Source organism: Gymnoscopelus braueri, assembly GCF_963280865.1.
Source record: "Gymnoscopelus braueri genome assembly, chromosome: 15".
In the NCBI taxonomy this organism is placed as follows: Eukaryota; Metazoa; Chordata; class Actinopteri; order Myctophiformes; family Myctophidae; genus Gymnoscopelus; species Gymnoscopelus braueri.
Window position 1 is genome coordinate 21,915,261 of NC_137620.1, and position 21,452 is coordinate 21,936,712.

A 21,452-nucleotide genomic window follows, 5' to 3' on the forward strand; every position below is an offset into this window, starting at 1 on the left:
CAGATCTACAAGCTCACAATGCGCTGCGACACTTTGTGCGCTTGTAGATCGGCTATTTTCAGCATGCAACCAAGTGTAAAATCAGTCATTACGACGCCAGAACACATTTTTGTCGACAAAATCAACTGTAGATTTAGTTGACTAAAATCTGATGATATTTAGTCGACTAAAACTAGACTAAAACTAAAACTTTTCAGATGGCTAAAATATGACTAAAACTCAATGACATTTTATTCAAAAGACTATGACTAAACTAAAAAAAAATTGCTGTCAAAATTAAAACTGACACACAGGCTGTCTCCTGAAACTTAAACACTTGAGTACCGTGGGTGTCTGTTTAGAAACGAAACGAAGCCACAGACCTGTTCCAAGATGCAGTGCAGGATAAGGGGCACAGAGCAGGCCTCTGGGGGCACCAGGTCAAGTAGGCTGCTATAGTAACGCATGTCCACATCCGTGGAGAGAGGAGGAGGTTCCACTTCTGTCAGTAGTGAAGACAGGACCGGAAAGAGAGAGAGAGTTAGGCCAGTGGTTCCCAAACGTTTGAATTTCAAGGACTCCCATAACTCTCAGAGTTACAGACCTGTATGGGTCCGCTTCAAAGAACCCTGAGGGTCCCTGGACCCTATTTTGAGAACCACTGAGTTAGGCCACGGTTATAATCATGGATTGGTGAGGTAATGAGGCCGGCCTGGATTTCATTTTCCTCCAGGAAACCAAGTGCATTGAAGTTGGATCAACACACTCGTTAGTTTCACTTCTAACCACTAACTATGACGTAAACTAAGCTCTAGTCATTCCTCCTCGCATAGCCAGACCTCCGATCTCGTCAAGCTCTCCATCCAGTCTCCATTGATGAGGCAGAGTTCTGGTGAGATTACAGATTACACTACAGTCATTTATCATTTCTGTGGGATGGCAACGGACAGGAATTCAGTAACGTCACAGATGGGAGTGATCAGAATCTCTGTGGGAGCGGGTGGGAGTGGGATGGAACGTCCGTGGAAGTGGTCAGAAATCATGCGGGTGCAGAATTGAAAACAGTTACTCCAGATCTCTACTGATGGTGTTATTGTAATCAGAGTACTGGTCGCAGGTGGGGAGAGAGAGTGGGGAAAGTTGTGTTCTGAAATGTTATTACAAAATGCTAAAGTGACATTAAATATACTAAATGTATAGAAAGCATAACAGAAATCAGTGCGTGTTGTGTGTTAGAACCAACAATCTCATCCTAAAATATTATGACATATAAAGACACATATGTCTGTTTTTGTAATTGTTTCTTTTTCGTTGCACGCACGCACGCACGCACGCACGCGCGCACACGCACACGCACACGCACACAAACACACACACACACACACACACACACACACACACACACACACACACACACACACACACACACACACACACTCACCCACTCACTCAAGGTCATATTGTACCTTGGCTGATAATCGGTGGGGAGGCCTCCTGGGATGTTCTTTTCTTTGAGGTTGGCGTCGTAGGGATGGGGGTCTGGACAAGCTGCCATAAGACACAGACAGACACATGGATGTTTTGTATTATAAACATGTATGAACTGCATTCAAGCACACAAAGATTCTCTCTTGAACATATTTCCCTCATTTGAACATAGCAACTACAAGTACCTCACTCTAGGTGTGTGTGTGTGTGTGTGTGTGTGTGTGTGTGTGTGTGTGTGTGTGTGTGTGTGTGTGTGTGTGTGTGTGTGTGTGTGTGTGTGTGTGTGTGCACACACGTGTGCGTGCATATGCGTGCGTGTGTACCTCAGTGGGTATTGCAGGACGTGGTGCAGACTTTACCACAGTGGGAATGTTGATGAGTTTGGTGTGTTGGCGGTAATGCTGATACTGCCGGCGCCAGTCCAGGCAGTCATAGATCAGACAGGCCACGCCTTCAAAGATACGGCTTCCCAATGCCAGCTACACATAGTCACACACACACACACACACCCACATACAGATAACGTTACACACCCACATACAAAATAAAATGTGATTTGCTACTTAAACCCTATACTTCTTTGACCGGTTTCCCCCAGGGGCCTATACTTAACCTCCTCCTTTTTTCCCTCTACACCTAAACTCTTCTACAAGCTCACAACGTGTCACAATGAGACGCGTTGTGAGCTTGTAGATGTGCTATTTTCGCAGAATGATCGGCTATTACGACAAGCCCAGAATAGGGATGCTAGGGTTCATAATGGTTAGATTGACATTGGAGGGAGAGAGACAGAATTGGGAGTAATAATAATCAATATCGTTACTGGATGACTTGTGCATCAGGCAGTGGTGGAAAAAGTGTATGTATATTTACTTAAGTAAAAGTATCAATACTGCAATGTAGAAATACTCTGTTACAAGTAAAAGCCCGGAATTAAGAATTTACTTGAGTAAAAGTACAAAAATATTGGTATCAAAATGAACTTAAAGTACCAAAAGTAGAAAGTACTCATATATGCAGAATGTCCCATTTCACAAGTTTACAAATGTATAAAATGTATAACGATCTTTTGAAAATAGCAGATCTACAAGCTCAATGCGTTGCATCGCGACACATTGTGAGCTTGTAGATCGGCTATTTTCAAATGGCCGAAATGTATTCGCCTGTTTCCTAGGCTGTGTTTTCCACTTCCTGTCGGATTTCATTGGATATCATTAGTCATCTGACCAGTTTCATTGGATTTCATTGGATCAAATCGACAGGAAGTGGAAAACACACAGGAAGTGGAAAGCCTAGGAAACAGGTGAATATAGGGCTGAAGTGGGTAATGTATGTTTTGTAATAATAATCAAAATCAACAAAGTAACTAGTAACTAGTAAATTTTCAAATAATTGTAGTGGAGTAAAAAATATAATATTTGCCTCTTAGATGTAGTGGAGTAGGAGTAAAAGTACAGAAAATTGGAAATATTCTAGTATAGTAAAAACACCTCAACCTTAGTAATTGCACTTAGTTACTTTACATCACTGAGGATAGGGATGCTAGGGTTCATATGGTTAAATTGACATTGGAGGGAGAGCCAGAATTGGGAGAAATAATCAATATCGTTACTGGATGACTCGTGCATTGGCGAGGCCAAACTCACCGCGGCCGCGGGGTCCTGGGTGTTGAGGGGATGTGGGGGATCTGAGACAGTATAGTTCAGTCGAGCCACATCACGGAACTTGGAAACTGGCGGTCCACCGTCCAACACTGGGCCGAGACCTGACCAAAACATCTGCTGCTGCCTGGCACGACCCCGTGCCAAATCCACGTTCACCTGCACCTCCATCTCTGGCAAAGCCAGGGAGCAGTGTAGTGATTTAACATAATATGGACAAAACTTTTCTAAAAGGTCTTGTATGTCGAAAAAATCATTTAATTTAATTTACAAGAGAAAGAGAATGACATCTGATCACATTAACAGATTGTATTTCATCAAATTCTTAACGTATGATTTCTTCAAAGACTTTCTTTCTCATTATCAATAGTATGACCAAACACCATTAAGTGATCAAAATCAATTAGGACTCATATTGTGTTGGTCACCATAATAATTACTGGAGCACCGAACAGCTTCTGTGAACTCAAATAACAAAAACAGAAATAGCAACAGAATTTAAAAACGTTTTTTTTACCTGCATCTGCAACTGGAGAGGGAGTCTGGCTGTGTTGTTGTCCTTCTGAGGTGTGTGTTGCCTGTCGCTCCTCAACATTTGGTGTGCGCTCTGCACCCAGTTTGATGACATTGGCTACATGCACACCCACGGCATCGAGTGCAACCAGGAGCTGGGGCTGATGGAAGCCCACCAACAGGATGTAGCGTTGTGGGCCATCGTCTGGCTCGTCATCTGTACACACACACACACACACACACACACACACACACACACACACACACACACACACACACACACACACACACACACACACACACACACACACACACACACACACACACACACACACAAAGTTATTTTAGTCAGACAACGGGGGTAGTGGGTATGTTAGTTCAGCTTTTAACACCACAGTATAGTCCCCACCAAGCTGGCTGTTTGACTGTCTGGGAGTCAATTCTTCAAATCCATGTCCTTGAATTACCGGACTGCCAGACCCCGGGTTGTCAGGGTAGGCAGTCACACCTCAACTACCCTCACCTTAAATACCAGAGCCCCCCAGGGTTGCACAGTTGAGTCCTCAACTGTGTGGCCAGGATTAGCTCCAACACTGTGGTTGGTGGGCACGATCACAAACAGTGTTGAAGAAGGCCGGTCGTTGTGGTGCTAGGACAATAGCCTCTTCTTCAATGTCAGTAAAACCAAGGATATGATTGTGGATTTCTATACGCGCCGGCAGAGGACCAGCATCCCCCTGGTTGCCTGTACCTGGTTGTGCACATCACCGACGACTTGTCAGGGAGAATGCACACAGACACCGTGGCGAAGAAGGCTAGGCAGCACCTGTACCACTTCAGACAGCTGAGAACGTCTGTAAAGCTGATGTAAAGCTGAGAAAGTATCACAGAAGCACCTGAAATTCTTCTGCTCAGCTACCACTCAGACAGCATTCTGACAGTGGCTATCACCGTTTGGTATGGGAATAGCTCCACCTGGAATCGTCGAGCCCTGCAAAGGATTGTGCGCTTGGCCGAGCACACAATGAGGACTTCCCTCCCTGAAGGACTCATACACCGGCCGGTGTCTGAGCAGAGTTAAAGGATTTTAAAAGATTCACATCATCCAAGCAATGGACTGTTTGGACCGCTGTGGTCAGGCAAATGCCTGCGTTGCGACAAAGACACTACAGAGAGGAAACAGAAATGTTTTTTTCCCCTCAGGCTTTCAGAGCTCTGGACAAATTTCCATGTGAGGTCAAATGTCTTCAATCTGTAAATACTTGCTCACAACAGAGCACTCAGCACACACATTTTCAAATCTCCTTCACATTACCGTACAGTACTTTTTCACTGTATTGCACTGTACTGTATATAGCACTAGTACTTTTGGCCATCCTGCTGCAGCATATATTCCGTATATCCCAGTTGCTATAATTTATTCTCCCATTATATTCTGTATTATTCTTATAATGCAAATCCAAGTAAATTGATTTCTTTTACAGTTTCACTGTACACACTTTAAACAGCTGGTACATGACTTTGACTTTATTAGTATTCTGTTAAGGTTTTTACTTTCATTATACCTTGTTTTATTATATCTTGTTTTGGTTTTATATATTGTTAGCAGAAGCACTGTCTTTAAATAAACGTTGAAAATGTTGAAATCCTGAACTCACACACACATCACACACAGAAATGCATGTAGTGAAAAAGGGTCAAAGTGCACTAACACAGCTAAATGTAATAATTACCAATATACTTGAGTGGTTCCACATCCTCGCCCCTGCGTTTGAGCTTGGTTTCCTTCTCCCTGGGAGGCCCACCAGACGCCTGGGGTTTCTTGGCCTTGTCGCCAGGGGCCTTGGCCCCGCCCTTGTCTTTGGTAGCTGAGGCAGAGGTTCTACCTTTCACCTTCTCCTCAGCATCCTTCAAATGGAAATACCAACAACTTCACTGAGGAGGAATAACACTTACACATACTTCTTCATCAAACATTATCAACTTCAAAAATAAATTTTAAGTCACACTGAACTTTGATTCTGCCTATATGAGGGCGGATTCTGTCAATGCTTTTCAATGGGAACAGAGCGGTTTGTTGCCATTTGCGGATTCCGCAAAAGAACCCGCTCCGTTCCCATTGAAAAGCATTGTCAGAATCCACCCTCATAGGCAGAATTAATTATAAGTTTGGTGTGACTGCACCCTAACCAAGTTAGATACATTGAAAATACCTGTCCTTGGTTCTGGTGACTGATATTGTCCCTCTAATTTGTGAGGGGCAGAGTTCTTTCAATAACTTTTTTAAATATATTTTTTTCATTTATTTTATAATTTTATCCCCCCCTCCCCCAAAGAAAAAAATAAGTCACAGAAAAAACATGTGTGTTTTCAATGAATCTAACATGGTTAAAATGGAGTTTGAAATTGCAATGGGTTTATATAGGAAGCGTGCGTGTCTGCTAAAATGAATATCAAATATCTAAATACTGAATCAAGCAACTTAAAAACGGTCTTGGGTGCACAGCCACAAAGCCAGAGTAGACGTTACTCTTTGACTGCCAGAGTATTTTCATAAAGTACTCCCCCAGTGCCAGCAATTTTCGTGTTTTTTTATTTTTATATTTTGAAATATGAAATATATATCATGAAAATAATTTGAAGACACATAATTTAAAGACCCAGCACAAATCCGCCACTAGAGAGCAGCACATGACAGCCTGATCAGGTCGTTGGGTCTCTCTCACCCTTCTTGATAGATTAGACAGGGAAAAACATGAAAACGGATGTGACGTCGTCCTAGATTGTTTTGATCGGCCAAAATTACGATGTGATACACGACGGCGATGACTGATCGTCACCCAGACCATAGATTATAGAAGAGAAGCTGTCCGTTTGTCCGTTATACCGTGTGAAAAACCGTTTATTTACCTATTTTGGACGAAAATGACTGGGGAAAAAAATCAAAAACCGGAAACGGAATCCAGGTCATGAAACCGGATGCAGATGTCCGTGAAGTAAGTGGAACTCGAGAATAACATTGAATATTAAGCAGCATAGCGCAATCAGAGATTAAACAATGAACGCGCGTCAAGCGCGTCGAACGCGTCGACGGCCAACTGGACAAAGTAGCACTTGACGGGTTATCGCGTCGTCCGCAGTCAAAGAGTTAAAATGACCCCAAACATATTTGAAAGTAAAATATTCCTTTAAGTACAGTACAGTACTTAAATTATAGTTAATTACTTTCCACCACTGTTGGTCACAATGGTCCAGGCACACAGGAATGTGAGGGCTTAATACATGGCTGCACTTTGTTGTTACTCTGAATTAGAGCATCCGCTAAATTCAAATGTACTTGTATCTATAATATAACTGACAGAAACAGAAACAGACATCAAACTAAAAGCAAGTTGACTGCCATACAGCACTGCAATAAAACTACAGGATAAACACAGATACTGTACAGTATGTAATGAGCATGCACACACCTGTTCAGCAGCCCTCCTTCGCTGATCAATGGCTTTGATCTCCAGCAGCTGGAACTTCAGTATTTTTGCCATCATTTCACAGGGGATCTCCTCCACAGCATCCAGGAGCACCTTGGCAGGCTCTGTCACCTATATAGTGTGTGTGTACACGCGCACACACACACACACACACACACACACACACACACACACACACACACACACACACACACACACACACACACACACACACACACACACACACACACACACACACACACACACACACACACACACACACACACACACACACACACACACAATTGATTAGAATGAAACTATTTTCAGCGAAAGCCTTCCTCAAAATAACAGAAAACATAAAAGACACTAGTATAGAGCCCTCCCTGAGGGACTCCGCTCAACCATGTGGGGTTTAAGTTGGGAACACCAGTGCGAGACCAGCAAGGCAGATTTTTAATTGTTTTCAACAAATACATTTGTTTGGTGTAAAATGGCAGATTTTGACACTGTACAGATGTAGTACATCTACACAAGTAGAATTGATATACACTGATGATAATTCTCTACTGATACGCCACAAATACATTTGCTGTACACCAGTGGTTCTCAAACATTTTCAAGGACCCCACATTCATATGTATTTGGCCATGGACCCCTATCTGAAAAGATTTTGTCCCACAGACCCCCATAAGAGAAGATTTGTGTAAAGAATGTCGAATAATTCATCAACATTTTTCACAACTTTGACTACAAAAAGATAGCAGTTCTACAAGCTCACAATTGTGAGCCTGTAGATCAGCTATGTTTGAATGGTCAAAATATAAAACAGTTTTAAAGTGGTTTAATTTATGTTTACGCTATATTAACTCATTTTGCTGGGGACCCCTTGGAGTCCCTTCACGGACCCCTGGGGGTCCCCGAAACCCACTTTGAGAACCTCTGCTGTAGACAACTCTACCTCATAGAACATGGGGACGTCCTTAGGCTTCTTGCTTTTGGGGTTTCCCAGTTCATGAATCTGTGGGTAAATGAAACATGATCAGGTCGTCCTTTTGACTAAATTAATATGTATAAAACAGTCTTAATATTGTTTTCATTTTACATGCTATACATTAGTTCAGTCATCAAGGTTTACCTCAGCTCCATATATGAGGCTAAAGGTAACACCCACCCTACACACACACACACACACACACACACACACACACACACACACACACACACACACACACACACACACACACACACACACACACACACACACACACACACACACACACACACACACACACACACACAGAACCTTAGCCAGTGTGTCGTCCCGGGTTAGCAGGGTGAAGAGTCTTCGTAGCGGCTGGCGCATAGCCAGCCCCAGTGCTTCTGTTAGGTCCTCATCCTCTGGCCTGTCTCCCACCACCACCGACACACTGGCCCTCCATGAGTCCTGGCAACGCCAAAAACATAATTCTCAACCTTTTTAATCTTAAGGACGATGATGATGATATGCCATCATCATCGGCGATCACTCGGCGTCGAGTATGATGGTCCTCCTGGGGGGGGTCCTCAGTGTGGGTCTTCAGGTGACTAAAGAGGCCAATTACAGATAGACACACTTTGTTGCATTGTGCACAAAGTGTGTCCCAGCTGTGCTGGGAGTGGGATGTGAAAAAGCCTTTTTGGTGGACAGGACACCCCCTCCTTTTGTTTTTGTTTTTATCTCTGGGACATCAATAATAAAAAGAATATGCCTGCACACTGCCGAACTGCACGGCACAGGAGCAGATTTATTTAAAGAAGAAGCAACGTTTCGGTCACTGATGACCTTCTTCAGGCACTTGTTTGCCTACACACCTGCTCTTCTTAGGCGTGTGAAAGTTTTTCTAAACAGTTAATCTCTGGTGTCCCAGTCCCAGGGGTTAATTTAGCTCTAAGAGTGTACACATTTTGGTTGGGCTATCTACCAAGGTGGCTGGAAGTTTAGACGTGTTATCCAGTCAAAATTCAATGTTGATGCCAAAACGTTTGTACTTTTACTCAAGTAACATTTTGAACACAGGCCTTTTACTTGTAACAGAGTATTTTCATATTGTGGTAAGCAAATGGACCAGACCAGAACAGAGTCAACAGACCTCTTCCAACAGTGCAGCAGTGAGAGCAGTCTCCCATGTTCTGGTTGCTGGTGCAGATCCAGCAACAGCAGCCTGGGTAGAGGTGGTGTTGTTATTGCTGCTTTTAATTCTCTTCTTCGAGGGCATTTTCTTCACTTTCTGCTGCTTTGGGCTTGTGGTTACATTCAGAAAAACAAACACTAATGATCATAATAATCAAACGTATCCCGAGTGCAATGTTCTGGCTGCTAGTTTAATAGGACGCTGAAGTATCAAACTATACTTTGCCCACAGCAGTGTCGTTGTTGTCGCCTTGGTTGCCCCTGGCAACAGCACAGGGCACGTTGTACGAGCTTAGAAAGGGAGCTACATAGAAGGAGCTAGCTCTGGTCCATAGTTAGAAGGAGTTCTCCTTAACGCTATGTTACTTTTCAGCCGTTGCCCGGCATGCCCGCACACCCCCGGTAGCGCAGCCTCTCGTCTGTAGTAAAAAATAAAGAATACTCTTTCGCTACTCACCAAAACAAAGACGGGTTTAAGATATTGAAAGCCTGCTTTCCGTAGTGGAAACACTCGGAGCCCCCTCTTCATGTTTTAAATACACTTTTTGGCCAGAAAAGAAAATATTTCACCGGAAGGAAAATACTTTTAGTTACTCCACTGCGTCCCCTACATAACTGGTCAATGGAATTTTTCTATTGACAAGATCTGTAGTGGGCGCAGTGGAATAACGACTGAAAAGTAACATAGCGTTGAGGAGAACTGTTCAATTCTCCTCAACGGCACGCTATGTTACTTTTCAGTCGGGACTCGGGAATTCTGAACTCCTTCTAACACTATGGACCAGAGCTAAGGAGCCAACCCCGTTGAAAGGGAGTGTTACGTTACGACACTCGGTCAGCCATAATAGATATTCTATGTTTACAACAGAAGTGCCTAAGGGGGTCATACCTATGTTCCCCGGGTTCTATGTTCCCCACTAAGGTTATGGTTAGGGTTAGGTTTAGGTTAGGTCCAATAGTTCCTGGAACGTTTGTAAAGCATAGAGACCTTAGCCTGACACTTAATTTTCATTTCGTTTCACTCCAGGGGCTGTTGAGGAGAGAACCTAGGCTGATTATCAAGCAGAATACTGTTGCATTCATCTATTTTGTCAGGCTGTGTGTGTGTGTGTGTGTGTGTGTGTGTGTGTGTGTGTGTGTGTGTGTGCGTGCGTGTGTGCGTGCGTGCTTGAGTGTGAGTGTACTGTGTGGACCATTGAGAAGTCATTTCTAATAGCTGATGCCTGGATGGATGGAACGTTGAGTCATAAACTGTTATGATGCCACATCTCCACAAGATGGCGGTGGATCCCTTGAAATGTGGAACCCCAGGCCTCACAGAAGGTCAGAAGTGGAGGCTACTTCTCATTATATATTTATAATGAGAAGGATATTATATATATATACTTTATATGTCATCATGACATGTGTGTGTGTGTGTGTGTGTGTGTGTGTGTGTGTGTGTGTGTGTGTGTGTGTGTGTGTGTGTGTGTGTGTGTGTGTGTGTGTGTGTGTGTGTGTGTGTGTGTGTGTGTGTGCACGCATGTATACAGATGTGTGAAAATGTTGATATTTTTGGGTCTTTTTCTGCCTTTATTGATAGTACACAGTAGAGAGAGACGGGAAAACATAGAGAGGGAGGAGGGTGACGCGCAGCAAAGGTCATCGGTTCCAGGAATCGAACCCGCAAGTCGCTGTCACGCTGCCACTAGGCCAGCAGCTCCCCAAAAATGAGATAGTTTCAAATAGAAAGCATAAACAACATAAATTATCTTAGTAAGGTGTTGGGCCACCACGAACAACATGAACAGGACTGGTTGGACTTACTAGGTTTCTTGTAAAGGCTTGTTTTCATCCCACCACGGTACCTTTTTAATTGGGGTCCCCCAGGACCTTTCTTCCCTCTACACTAAATCTCTTGGCTCTGTCATCTCTTCTCACAAGCTGATCCTATCAGGCTGATGACTCAACTGTTTTTTTCCCCTTCCCTCCCTCTGACACAGGTTGAAGAGCATATCACTGCATGGCCGGCTCACATGATCTCACAGTGGATGTCGGCCCACCACTTCAAGCTCAGCACAGACCGGGTAGGCTTGCCTCCAGCAGGATCTTATATTTCCATCAACTCCCTGATGGCTACTGTTATAACTACCAAGAACCTGGATGCCACGCTCACAGTGTGTGGCATCAGGACACATTGGGAGCTGGGCAGGCTCCTTGGTGAAGAAGGGTTTGATATTTAAGTTGGTTGTAAAGTGTAAACCTACAGGATCGAGTGATCGCTGCAATGTGTGCCTTGAAGGACAGCTGACTATCCAGGTTCTTGGTAGTTATAACAGTAGCCATCAGGGAGTTGATGGAAATATAAGATCCTGCTGGAGGCAAGCCTACCCGGTCTGTGCTGTAGTAGGCTACAAAATGTTTTTACTTAAGTAAAAGTATCAATACTGCAATGTAGAAATACTACTGTACTTGAGTAAAAGTAAAAAAAAGTATTGGTATCAAAATATATACCAATACTTTTTTTTACTTTTACTCAAGTACAGTAGTATTTCTACATTGCAGTATTGATACTTTTACTTAAAGGTTTAATGACATTCACTTTTACACCACATTCAAAGTCTTTGTCCTGGTCCTTCAAAAGTGTACAAAAAGTTTTAAGTGAAAATTCCATTCCATTGATCCATAGCAGGTGTTTTTCTCTCACATTTCTAAAGCCTTTTCAACTGCAATGAAAAAAGAAATCTTTGCCTGCGGGTGTCGCTGGTGAGGGATTTTGCCTGTCAATCATCGCCTCTGCTCCGCCCCCCCCAAAGGAAAGGATAGGGGAGGGGAGGGGCGAGGAGGAGAGTGGGCGGGATTAATCGACTGTGACCTCACTGTCGAAGGGCCAAGCTCAGATTACTTTTCAGCCTAATTATTCAGAAAACCCCAGACCACAGAAAATCCACTGAATGTTCTAAGTTCAGGTTTTTTGGGTGTAATTGAGGTCATAAAACCCCAAATAAAACATTGAAAATAAAAAAAGTGAAAATGAATGTCATGATACCTTTAAGTAAAAACATTTTGTAGCCTACTTTTTCCACCACTGAGTATAGAGCATTTAAATTAAGGGCATCATCATTGGCCAAGGTTATCCAAACTAGTATCAGTCGGAGCAGTATAGGCAATGATTTGGTTATTTATCCATAGCTTTATTTAGTCACAGCCACAAGCTGTGAGCTTGTAGATCTGCTATTTTCACTACTTCTTAAAAGTTTGTATTATTATTTTGTTTTAAGTACATGTACATCTCGCCTCGTGTGTGTGTGTGTGTGTGTGTGTGTGTGTGTGTGTGTGTGTGTGTGTGTGTGTGTGTGTGTGTGTGTGTGTGTGTGTGTGTGTGTGTGTGTGTGTGTGTGTGTGTGTGTGTGTGTGTGTGTGTGTGTGTGTGTGTGTGTATATTATACTTTTACTCAGGGTTTTATCCAGTCTCCAGGATGTGATGTTCCAGGCTTGATTGATGTAGTTTATTTAGAAAGACATGAGAATAGTACATGACAGTACATAACAGTACATGGAAGTACAAATTCACAATACAAGGTCTACTAAACTGGAAACCCTCATTAAGCATTACGCTTGTTTAAGATGAGAACCCCATGCACACAGATCATGATGAAATATAAGAGGCAGGCAGATATACACACTACTATACAGAATGTCATACAATCAGCTTTCAGGTTACTGGTATGACGAGAGAAAAAAAAGAAAAAAAAAATATATATATATACAAAAGAGGAAAATGAAGGAGGGGGGGGGGGTAGGGAGGGGTAGGTTAAGACTTAGACAGGGGCCATTTTCGAATTGCAGCCTCCTGAAGGTGTATCTTTAGGGCAGTTTTGAAAGTGAGTAGGGTTTTACACTCCTTTACTCCTTTTGGTAGGGCATTCCACATTTTTGATGAATAGCATGAGAACGAGTTCATTCCCTTAGTTGAGCCAAATCTGGGTTGAACATGATCAGTGGAGCTGCCTCTGGTGTTATGATCATGGACTTCATTAACATTTTTGAAGTATTTTGACAAATACAGGGGGATCCCAATGTTGTGGTGTATCTTGAAGACCAGGCCCATAGCAAGTTGCTGTACTCTGTCCTCAACCCTAAGCCATCCAATCCTAGCAAAATGAGCAGGGGTTAGATGGGTTCTGTGATTGAGGCCAAGAAGTAGCCTTACAAGTTTGTTTTGGGATGTTTGGAGCCTTGTTTTTAAGGCCTTGGAGGTGTTGTGATACCATGAAGTGCATGCATAATCATAATGAACCTGAATGAGGGCCCCTGCAAGAATCTTCAGAGTATTCTTACTGACTAGGCGATCAATCCTCCACAAATAGCGTGTTGTTCGGTTGACATTTTTGATCACTTTTTCGGCGTTTTTGTTACCAGAGATGTTTGCCTCCAAGATTGAGCCCAGGTAGGTAATTTCATCCTTTCTTTTGATGACATTATCACCCACTTTGATCGTGAAACTCTCTGCCTTGCTAAGGTTAGGACTGGACCCAAAGAGGATGGATTCAGTTTTACCCAGGTGTAATGAAAGTTTGTTGTCAGAGAGCCAGATGCAGATCTTGTTGAGTTCGGAGCTGAGAGTTTTCTCAACCTGCAGCCTGTCCCTGTCCGAGACTAGCAGGGCCGAGTCATCTGCGAACAGGAACAGCTTGCAGTCGCAGGCCGATGACATGTCATTCACATATATCAGGAACAGTAAAGGTCCTAGTATACTTCCTTGTGGGACACCACAAGTCACAGGGAGGGGGGGGGACTGGGTGCCGTTTACTTCCACCACTTGCTCCCTCCCTTCCAGGTAGGATCTCATCCAGTTCACTGACGTATCATCAAAACCTATTGCTTTGAGCTTATTGATCATAATTGGGTGATTGACGGTGTCAAAGGCCTTCTGGAGGTCCAGCATGACCATGCCGCAATATTTGCCCTTGTCGACATCTTGTTTGATAGAGTCGTTCAAATAGAGAAGGCATGTGTCAGTGGAGTGGTTTGTTCTGAAACCAGATTGGAATTTGTAAATTAGATTTTTTTCGGCAAGATACTTATCGACCTGTTCATAGACTATTTTTTCCATGACTTTCGAGATGGAGCTAAGAATAGAAATAGGGCGGTAGTTGCCAGGGTCTAATTTGTTTCCTTTTTTGTACAGAGGGGTCACCCTTGCTTTTTTGAAATCGTTAGGGACCCGTCCCTGTATGATGGAGAGGTTTATTATGTGGGTAATGATTGGAGCAATGGAGGCGGCCGAGTCTTTTAGAAATTTGGCGGGGATATTGTCGAGGCCTGTGGCTTTGTGTTGATGAAGAGCACTCAATTTTTTAAACACCTCTTCTGTTTTCACAGGGGAGAGTTTAAAATCATCTTTCCGTACACCCTGTTTTTTGTAAAATGAGTCAACATGCTCTTCACCATAGCACCCAGAGTGAGGGGGAAGTTTTTCAACCAAATCTGAGGTTATGGTCGTGAAGAATATGTTGAGGATTTTACTCACTTCATGTTTGGATGTGATGAGAGTGTCATTCACCTTGAGGCTTATGTTTGTAAACCTGGTTTTCAATTTCTTGCTGCAGCCTAGTGGGTTGTTGAATAGCTTCCAAAGCTCTCGTGGTTTGCTTTTATTTTCCTCAATTTTGTCATCGAGGAAGCTTTTTTCTGCTAATTCGAGCATGCGATTAACCTTGTTTCTTAGCTTGTTTCTTTCTTTTACAAGTTTAGCTACGTGGGATTCGAGACCCTTGTTAAAACACCTGGCGAGTTTGATCCTACCTTTATGAAGCTCAGAACACTTTTTGTTTCTGACCTTCATGGCAGTAAGGATGTCCGAATTCATCCATGGTACCGGGCGGGATTTGACCCTGACGGTTTTCATGGAGGCCACACTGTCCAAAATTTGAATGAATTTGGTTTTGAAACCAAGCCAAGATTCGTCTACCTGTGTGCTGTTTAGTACGTCGGACCAGTCCAGTTCCTCTAGCCTGCGATCTAAGTCCTCACTCTTATAGTTTTTGAGGTCTCTGATCGTGACTGATTTTTGGTAACCGTTCTTAGGTTTACGTTTCTTTCTGGTGCAGAAGATCATGTTATGATCAGATATGCCACAGGTAGAAACACCACTATTGAGGATTTTGTCCTTGTCCGTTGCTAGAATGAGATCTATGGTAGTTTGAGTGGAAACACACAGCCTTGTGGGCTGGGTGATTAGCTGGTGGAGTGAGTGCCGATGACAAAACCCCTTGAATGACTTATACACTGACGCTTCCTTACAGAGCATGTCTGTGTTAAAGTCACCAAGAAGTATCGTCTCCGCACACTCCACCTTAGCTAAACACTCCTCAAGTCTTTCATAGAAATCAGTCTGGTTAGGAGGTCTGTATATGGTACCGACTAGCACAGGCTTGGCATTTCTAAAAATGATCTCGACCCACACAGCTTCAATGGCTGCATCCTTCAGGTCTTCGCGAAGGATGCACTCATTGTCAATATGTACATACATGCATACACCACCTCCGTTTCTCCCATTAATGCTCCTATCATTTCTGAAAAGTTTGTAATTTTCAATTTCAATCTCAGAGTCCTTTATCGTATGATCAAGTTTAGTTTCAGAGAAAGTTAAAATGTCAACCTTACCATCATAAAACATCTGCTTGATTTGTGTTAGCTTGTTTCCTACAAGGGAATTCACATTGAGGTGAATCATGTGCAAGCCAACACCAAACGATTTGATCATTTGATCAATGGAGATGTGTTTGTCCACTGATATATCAAGTTGAGGAGCAGTATCGGGGGGGGAGGGGGGTGTTGTGGTGTTAGCGTCCATCAAAGCATCTGTTCCGTCGTAGGCAACTAGCTGTGGGGGTTGGGGGGCGGTGGGGGGCCTTTGTCTGGTTCTCGGAGGTAAGCAACCAGCTGTGGAGCTTGGGGGGTGGGGGGATGGGGGGGGCCTTCGTCTGTGTTCTCGGTGGTCCATCCTGGTCCCTGCGCCGCCTGAAACCACCAGAAGATGTGTCCGTGAATCGGCTTCTTCGGTCGCGCAGCGTCTCTCCGTAGGACGTCGTGGTGCGTCGAGGACGGCTGCGGTGTCGATGTAGTCCGAGGGTGCGTTGGCTTGCTGGGACAGAAAGCTTGCGGTGTTAGCCTGGCGTTGTTGTTGTTCCCCGTTGCCGTTGGTAACGTTAGCAACGTTAGCAACGCTAGCTATGTTGGCAAAGTTTTCCTCCCTCGCCAGACGGGCAGAAGTTTGCCTGGTGGTAACTGGGCCTGGATTAACGTGGATATCACCCGACAGGAGAAGAAATAGGATGATTATATATCTTCGGTCCATGCGTCCTGTCGGGGGCGCGTTCTTCTTTCTAGCCGAATTCATGGCCAGGAGCGTATGGAGAGCTCCAGCTGCGAATCCCAGATGTTTCGTTGATTCTGTCGAGCCGATCAGATAGAAGTCGGAGTGTTTTTCATTTTTCATTTCCCGTGGATTCCCCTTTTCTGTCTCCATCAGGTGTAGATTCTGTGGATATTCGAGGAATGAATCCGTCGTCCACAGAAGGATGAAGATGAGAATTAAATCCAGTGAAAAACTGGCAAAAATGTTGCCGTGAGTGCGAGAGCTCGTTCGCCCGAGAGCTCGTTCGTGGGAGCTAGGTCGGGAGCTAGTTCGCATGCGACCGTCCATCTCGGCGTCTAGATGCTCCTATCTCAATAGCGGGCTACAACTCCTACAGTGAAGCATGCAGCACTTTGATTGCTTTTTGCTCAATGTTCTGGACAGTGCCTCAGGCTTATTACACTGTGTGTGATTTCTGCTCTGCGCTCCTCACACGGCTCACCCTGAGAGCCGGCCTCTGTCAAGATTTGTGTAGAGGTTTTTCTCTCTGGCTTCCTCTCTGGCACTTGCTGAGAAGTGGAGGAATGGCAGCCAGATGCAGGGAAATCCTCACCCTCCGAGTTGATGGCCATAGGCTTGGTACCTGTTAACATACAATGTATGTCATTAGGTGTTATTATGTTATGTGTTTATTTAACTTTTAACTAATCCCTCTTGATGATGGTGGATTCAGGGCTAAGTCCAACATCAAGTTCAAACTGCAGCGTGACGCGTGAACTTGTCGATCTGCTATTCTCTGCTAAAGCTTTCCCCACAATACGGATGCTGGGTTTAAGTGGTTAAAGCTCTGCAGTATTAGATGAGAAAGAAATAATGAGAATAATAAAGTAATCATTATTCGTGAAAACGTTCCTCTCTGAATTGAATGACTTTTTCAGTGTGACCTTTGCCTTCCAGAGGTCCTTGAGTGCTGCGTTAGCTAATTTTTTGGAGGATTGAACTGAAGTGATTTAGCGTGGAAGTAGTATAGGCTTGGTGACACAGAAGAGAAAAGGAGAGCTTGTGGGGTTTTCTTCTTTCATTTTTTCTTCCCTTTTCACTTCCTAGTTGTGAAAGAACCCAAACAGCTCAGACAATTTAAAACAATCCTCAGAGGGACCAGCAGGTTGTAGTGTGAGATCCAACAATACACTTTGTTCCAGTCCTGATCCAATACCAATATATTAATTTAAATAATAACTAAAACTAACTGGAATTTAGAACAAAGCGGCAAAACTACCGGCCGGCGGACGGACCTCTGATGTCACACTCATCTCACCATGACAATAACCACACCACAAGGAGTTTCCAATGCAGCTACGTCCAAATATGGAGTGTGTTGTCTAACCTCAATGTGTCATCATGGCATCAGCGCAAACAACAGTCAGCCATATATATCCATATATGGGCACAACTGGAGAAAAGGGGGCATGCCCATATATGGGCATATACTGACGACATCAGGGATCTCCATATATGGGCATAAAAGGGACATGGACTGATATCCATGTCCCTTTTATGCCCATATATGGAGATCCCTGATGGGCATAAAGGGGACAAGGACTGACATATACAGAGATCTCCATATATGGGCATAAAGGGGACAAGGACTGACATACACAGAGATCTCACATATGGGCATATCAGTCGGATTGAGGTTGCAACGTAGGTGTGAGGGCTGCATAGCAGCCCGACCCTGTAGTCAATGAAAAATGCAAAACTATAATAACCTCGGTCTGGAGCCATGTGGAAGTCCATATTTGGGCAAGACTAATGTCATGTTGATGATGTCATATTGATGATGTCATATTGACGTGGTCAGTATGGAAGCATAGCCTGGTGGCTATAAAAGCTCTGGAAGGTCTGAGGTGGGCAGCAGTTACTGACATAGTTGTTGATTTGTTGTGGACAGAACTGTCAGTAATCAAAGGTCTTCTAGTGCTTTATTTTCTGGGAATCCAGGATGGAGGCAAAGGTCTCTCCTCTGGTCTCAGGGGGCCAGGGTTCCCCGGTATCTACACCCCAGGACATGACCTACAGCAACAATCTCCCACACACCGCAACGTTGGTGCCCAACCAGCTCGGAACATCTGCACCTGCGACCAATTTACCCGTTAGCCAGCCTCATCCAAGTGTGACGAGTGGCATGACTGCCGGTGTGCAGCCAGCAGCGGTCAGCAGAGTTGTTCAGCCCGCAATGACTCTTGCAAATATAATACCTGCTTCAGGCCCTGTTCACAGAACAGGGCCTGTTGCTCCAGGCCATCTACACAGACCAGGGCCTGTGGCTCCAGGCCAGCTACACAGACCAGGGCCCGGTGCGTCAGGCCAACCACAGAGACCTGCAGGGCCTGGGGTGGCGGGCCGTGCCAGGACCGGCGCCGTTGCACCTCAGCTGGCCGTCAGACCACAGCAGGCCACCTACCTGACCTCTGGATCTGCCATACCTACTCATGGCAGGACTCTGATGAGAACAGAGATGGGCCAAATGGTCATGGTACCACACAACTTCCTGGCTCAAATGCAGGCCAAACATCACCAGGGCCAGACGGTCCCCACCATCCACCCCAGACCTGCCACTCCGACACCCAGGCAGTTCCCGGCCATCCGAATGGGCCAGCCTCATCCAAGTGTGACGAGTGGCATGACTGCCGGTGTGCAGCCAGCAGCGGTCAGCAGAGTTGTTCAGCCCGCAATGACTCTTGCAAATATAATGCCTGCTTCAGGCCAACCTCACAGAACAGGGCCTGTTGCTCCAGGCCATCTACACAGACCAGGGCCTGTGGCTCCAGGCCAGCTACACAGACCAGGGCCCGGTGCGTCAGGCCAACCACAGAGACCTGCAGGGCCTGGGGTGGCGGGCCGCGCCAGGACCGGCGCCGTTGCACCTCAGCTGGCCGTCAGACCACAACAGGCCACCTACCTGACCCCTGGATCTGCCATACCTACTCATGGCAGGACTCTGATGAGAACAGAGATGGGCCAAATGGTCATGGTACCACACAACTTCCTGGCTCAAATGCAGGCCAAACATCTCCAGGGCCAGACGGTCCCCACCATCCACCCCAGACCTGCCACTCCGACACCCAGGCAGTTCCCGGCCATCCGAATGGGTGCGCCCATTCTCCCAATGCCCGGAATGACACTGGGTAAGAATCCCATTAGTGTGACCGCCCAAGCCAATCAGAAGCTGAGTGATCCAGGGGGCGGCACCTTCCGAGATGATGACATCAACGATGTGGCGTCCATGGCAGGCGTCAACCTCAACGAGGAGAACGCTCGTATCCATTTACACCACCCATTAAGTCTGTCACCTATCCGGTGAACAGATATGGGAAATGTTCTTATTCACTTAGATTATATTTAAAAAAAAAAGATGAACAAATTAAGCCCTTTTTTAAGCCCTTAACAAAAATATTGAAACTTATATTTTTGTTTTGTTCCATTTTTGCTTTGGCAATGGAGAGAGGGAGAGGGAGAGGGAGAGGGAGAGGGAGAGAGAGACCCCCTCTTTAAACAAAGAGTGAATTTGAATGTCAAAGGAAATGGCCAGTCTCCTGCTGGGTCTTTGTCTGGCAGAGGAACGGTAAATCACTGATTTCCAAATGTATATAGACAAATTTCACAGTAAACATTTTCAACTGTAAATTTCCAATGACGTACAAAAACACCAGCAAACTGCGGGTTTACTGAGCAACTGCAATTGCCCAAAGTTGCCCATTAATGCGTCTTTTCATGCAGTGCAGGCCTGAGTCATCTCTAGGCTTGACCAATGCAACTCCCTTCTTATTGACCTCCTGGCATGCTCACTGAAGGCCCTCCAAATGATCCAGAATGCAGCAGCACATTCGACAACCTCCCTACATTTTCACGTCTCCCCCCTTTTGCGTTCCCTTCAATGGCTTTTGGTTACTGCCCGTACCCAGTATACATAACACTGTAGTGATGGCCTACAAGGCAGCATCTAACCCCACAACCTTTCCCGATCACTTATATCAGCTAGGGAAGTCTGTTCGAACCTTCCCTAAAACACCCTGGTCAACGCTCCTCACATCTTAGACTCGTCACTTGTCTCCCAAGCTATAGAATAAACTCCCACTTGCAGTCAGAACTGCAGATTCACTCCCTATTTCCACTGCAGTCTGAAAACTGAAACTCACCTCTTTAGACTCTACCTCACCCTCTAGTGACTCCTCTCTCACCTTCTCTTGAGGCTACATTAGTTTATAACTCATGAGTGATTGTGGTCTAGTCTGTATAGCTGTTCCATTCTTCAGGGGATTATCATATCAATGATTGAGATAACTACGGAGCTATCTCAGTAGCTATTCCAATTAATCTTGAACCCATAAAATAACCCCATGCTGAGATACACGGGAGAGGGAGAGAGTGAGAGTGAGAGGGAATAAGAGAGAGAGAGAGAGAGAGAGAGAGAGAGATTTCCTCAATGTCAATGTCAATAATTATGAGCCATTAATTTTCTGGGTCCTGGCAATGAAGCGAGCATTGGAGCACTGACATTATGAAGGCTGACAGCTGACTTTTAGTCAGTGCCAGAGAACAGTAGAAGAACAATGCAGAACATTTCAGCATGGAACCCTGAGAGAGAGAGAGAGAGAGAGAGAGAGAGAGAGAGAGAGAGAGAGAGAGAGAGAGAGAGAGAGAGAGAGAGAGAGAGAGACAGACAGACAGACAGACAGAGAGCAAGGAACAGTTTTGTCAGTGGCTTGAATGTTGAAAATCGTTGAACCAGATAAACCAGTAGACTGGATTGTGTGGGGGGTATACTG

The 21,452-nt window shown here is 44.7% G+C and overlaps 1 protein-coding gene across 1 annotated transcript in view; it reads right to left on the reverse strand.

Moving 5' to 3' along the window:
- The window catches only part of spag17 (sperm associated antigen 17), a gene marked incomplete at both ends in the record, with an annotated part of 55,890 nt that extends 38,919 nt beyond the window's left edge, over nt 1-16,971 (reverse strand). Inside the window, 11 exons of the mRNA XM_080450839.1 lie at nt 363-481; nt 1,446-1,527; nt 1,791-1,946; nt 3,114-3,301; nt 3,646-3,858; nt 5,375-5,549; nt 7,112-7,240; nt 8,070-8,129; nt 8,415-8,555; nt 9,241-9,391; nt 16,244-16,971. Of these exons, the coding sequence (XP_080306965.1) occupies nt 363-481; nt 1,446-1,527; nt 1,791-1,946; nt 3,114-3,301; nt 3,646-3,858; nt 5,375-5,549; nt 7,112-7,240; nt 8,070-8,129; nt 8,415-8,555; nt 9,241-9,391; nt 16,244-16,971 (2,142 nt within the window). The remainder of the gene's footprint in view (nt 1-362; nt 482-1,445; nt 1,528-1,790; nt 1,947-3,113; nt 3,302-3,645; nt 3,859-5,374; nt 5,550-7,111; nt 7,241-8,069; nt 8,130-8,414; nt 8,556-9,240; nt 9,392-16,243) is intronic.
- Between the last annotated feature and the right edge of the window lie 4,481 nt (nt 16,972-21,452).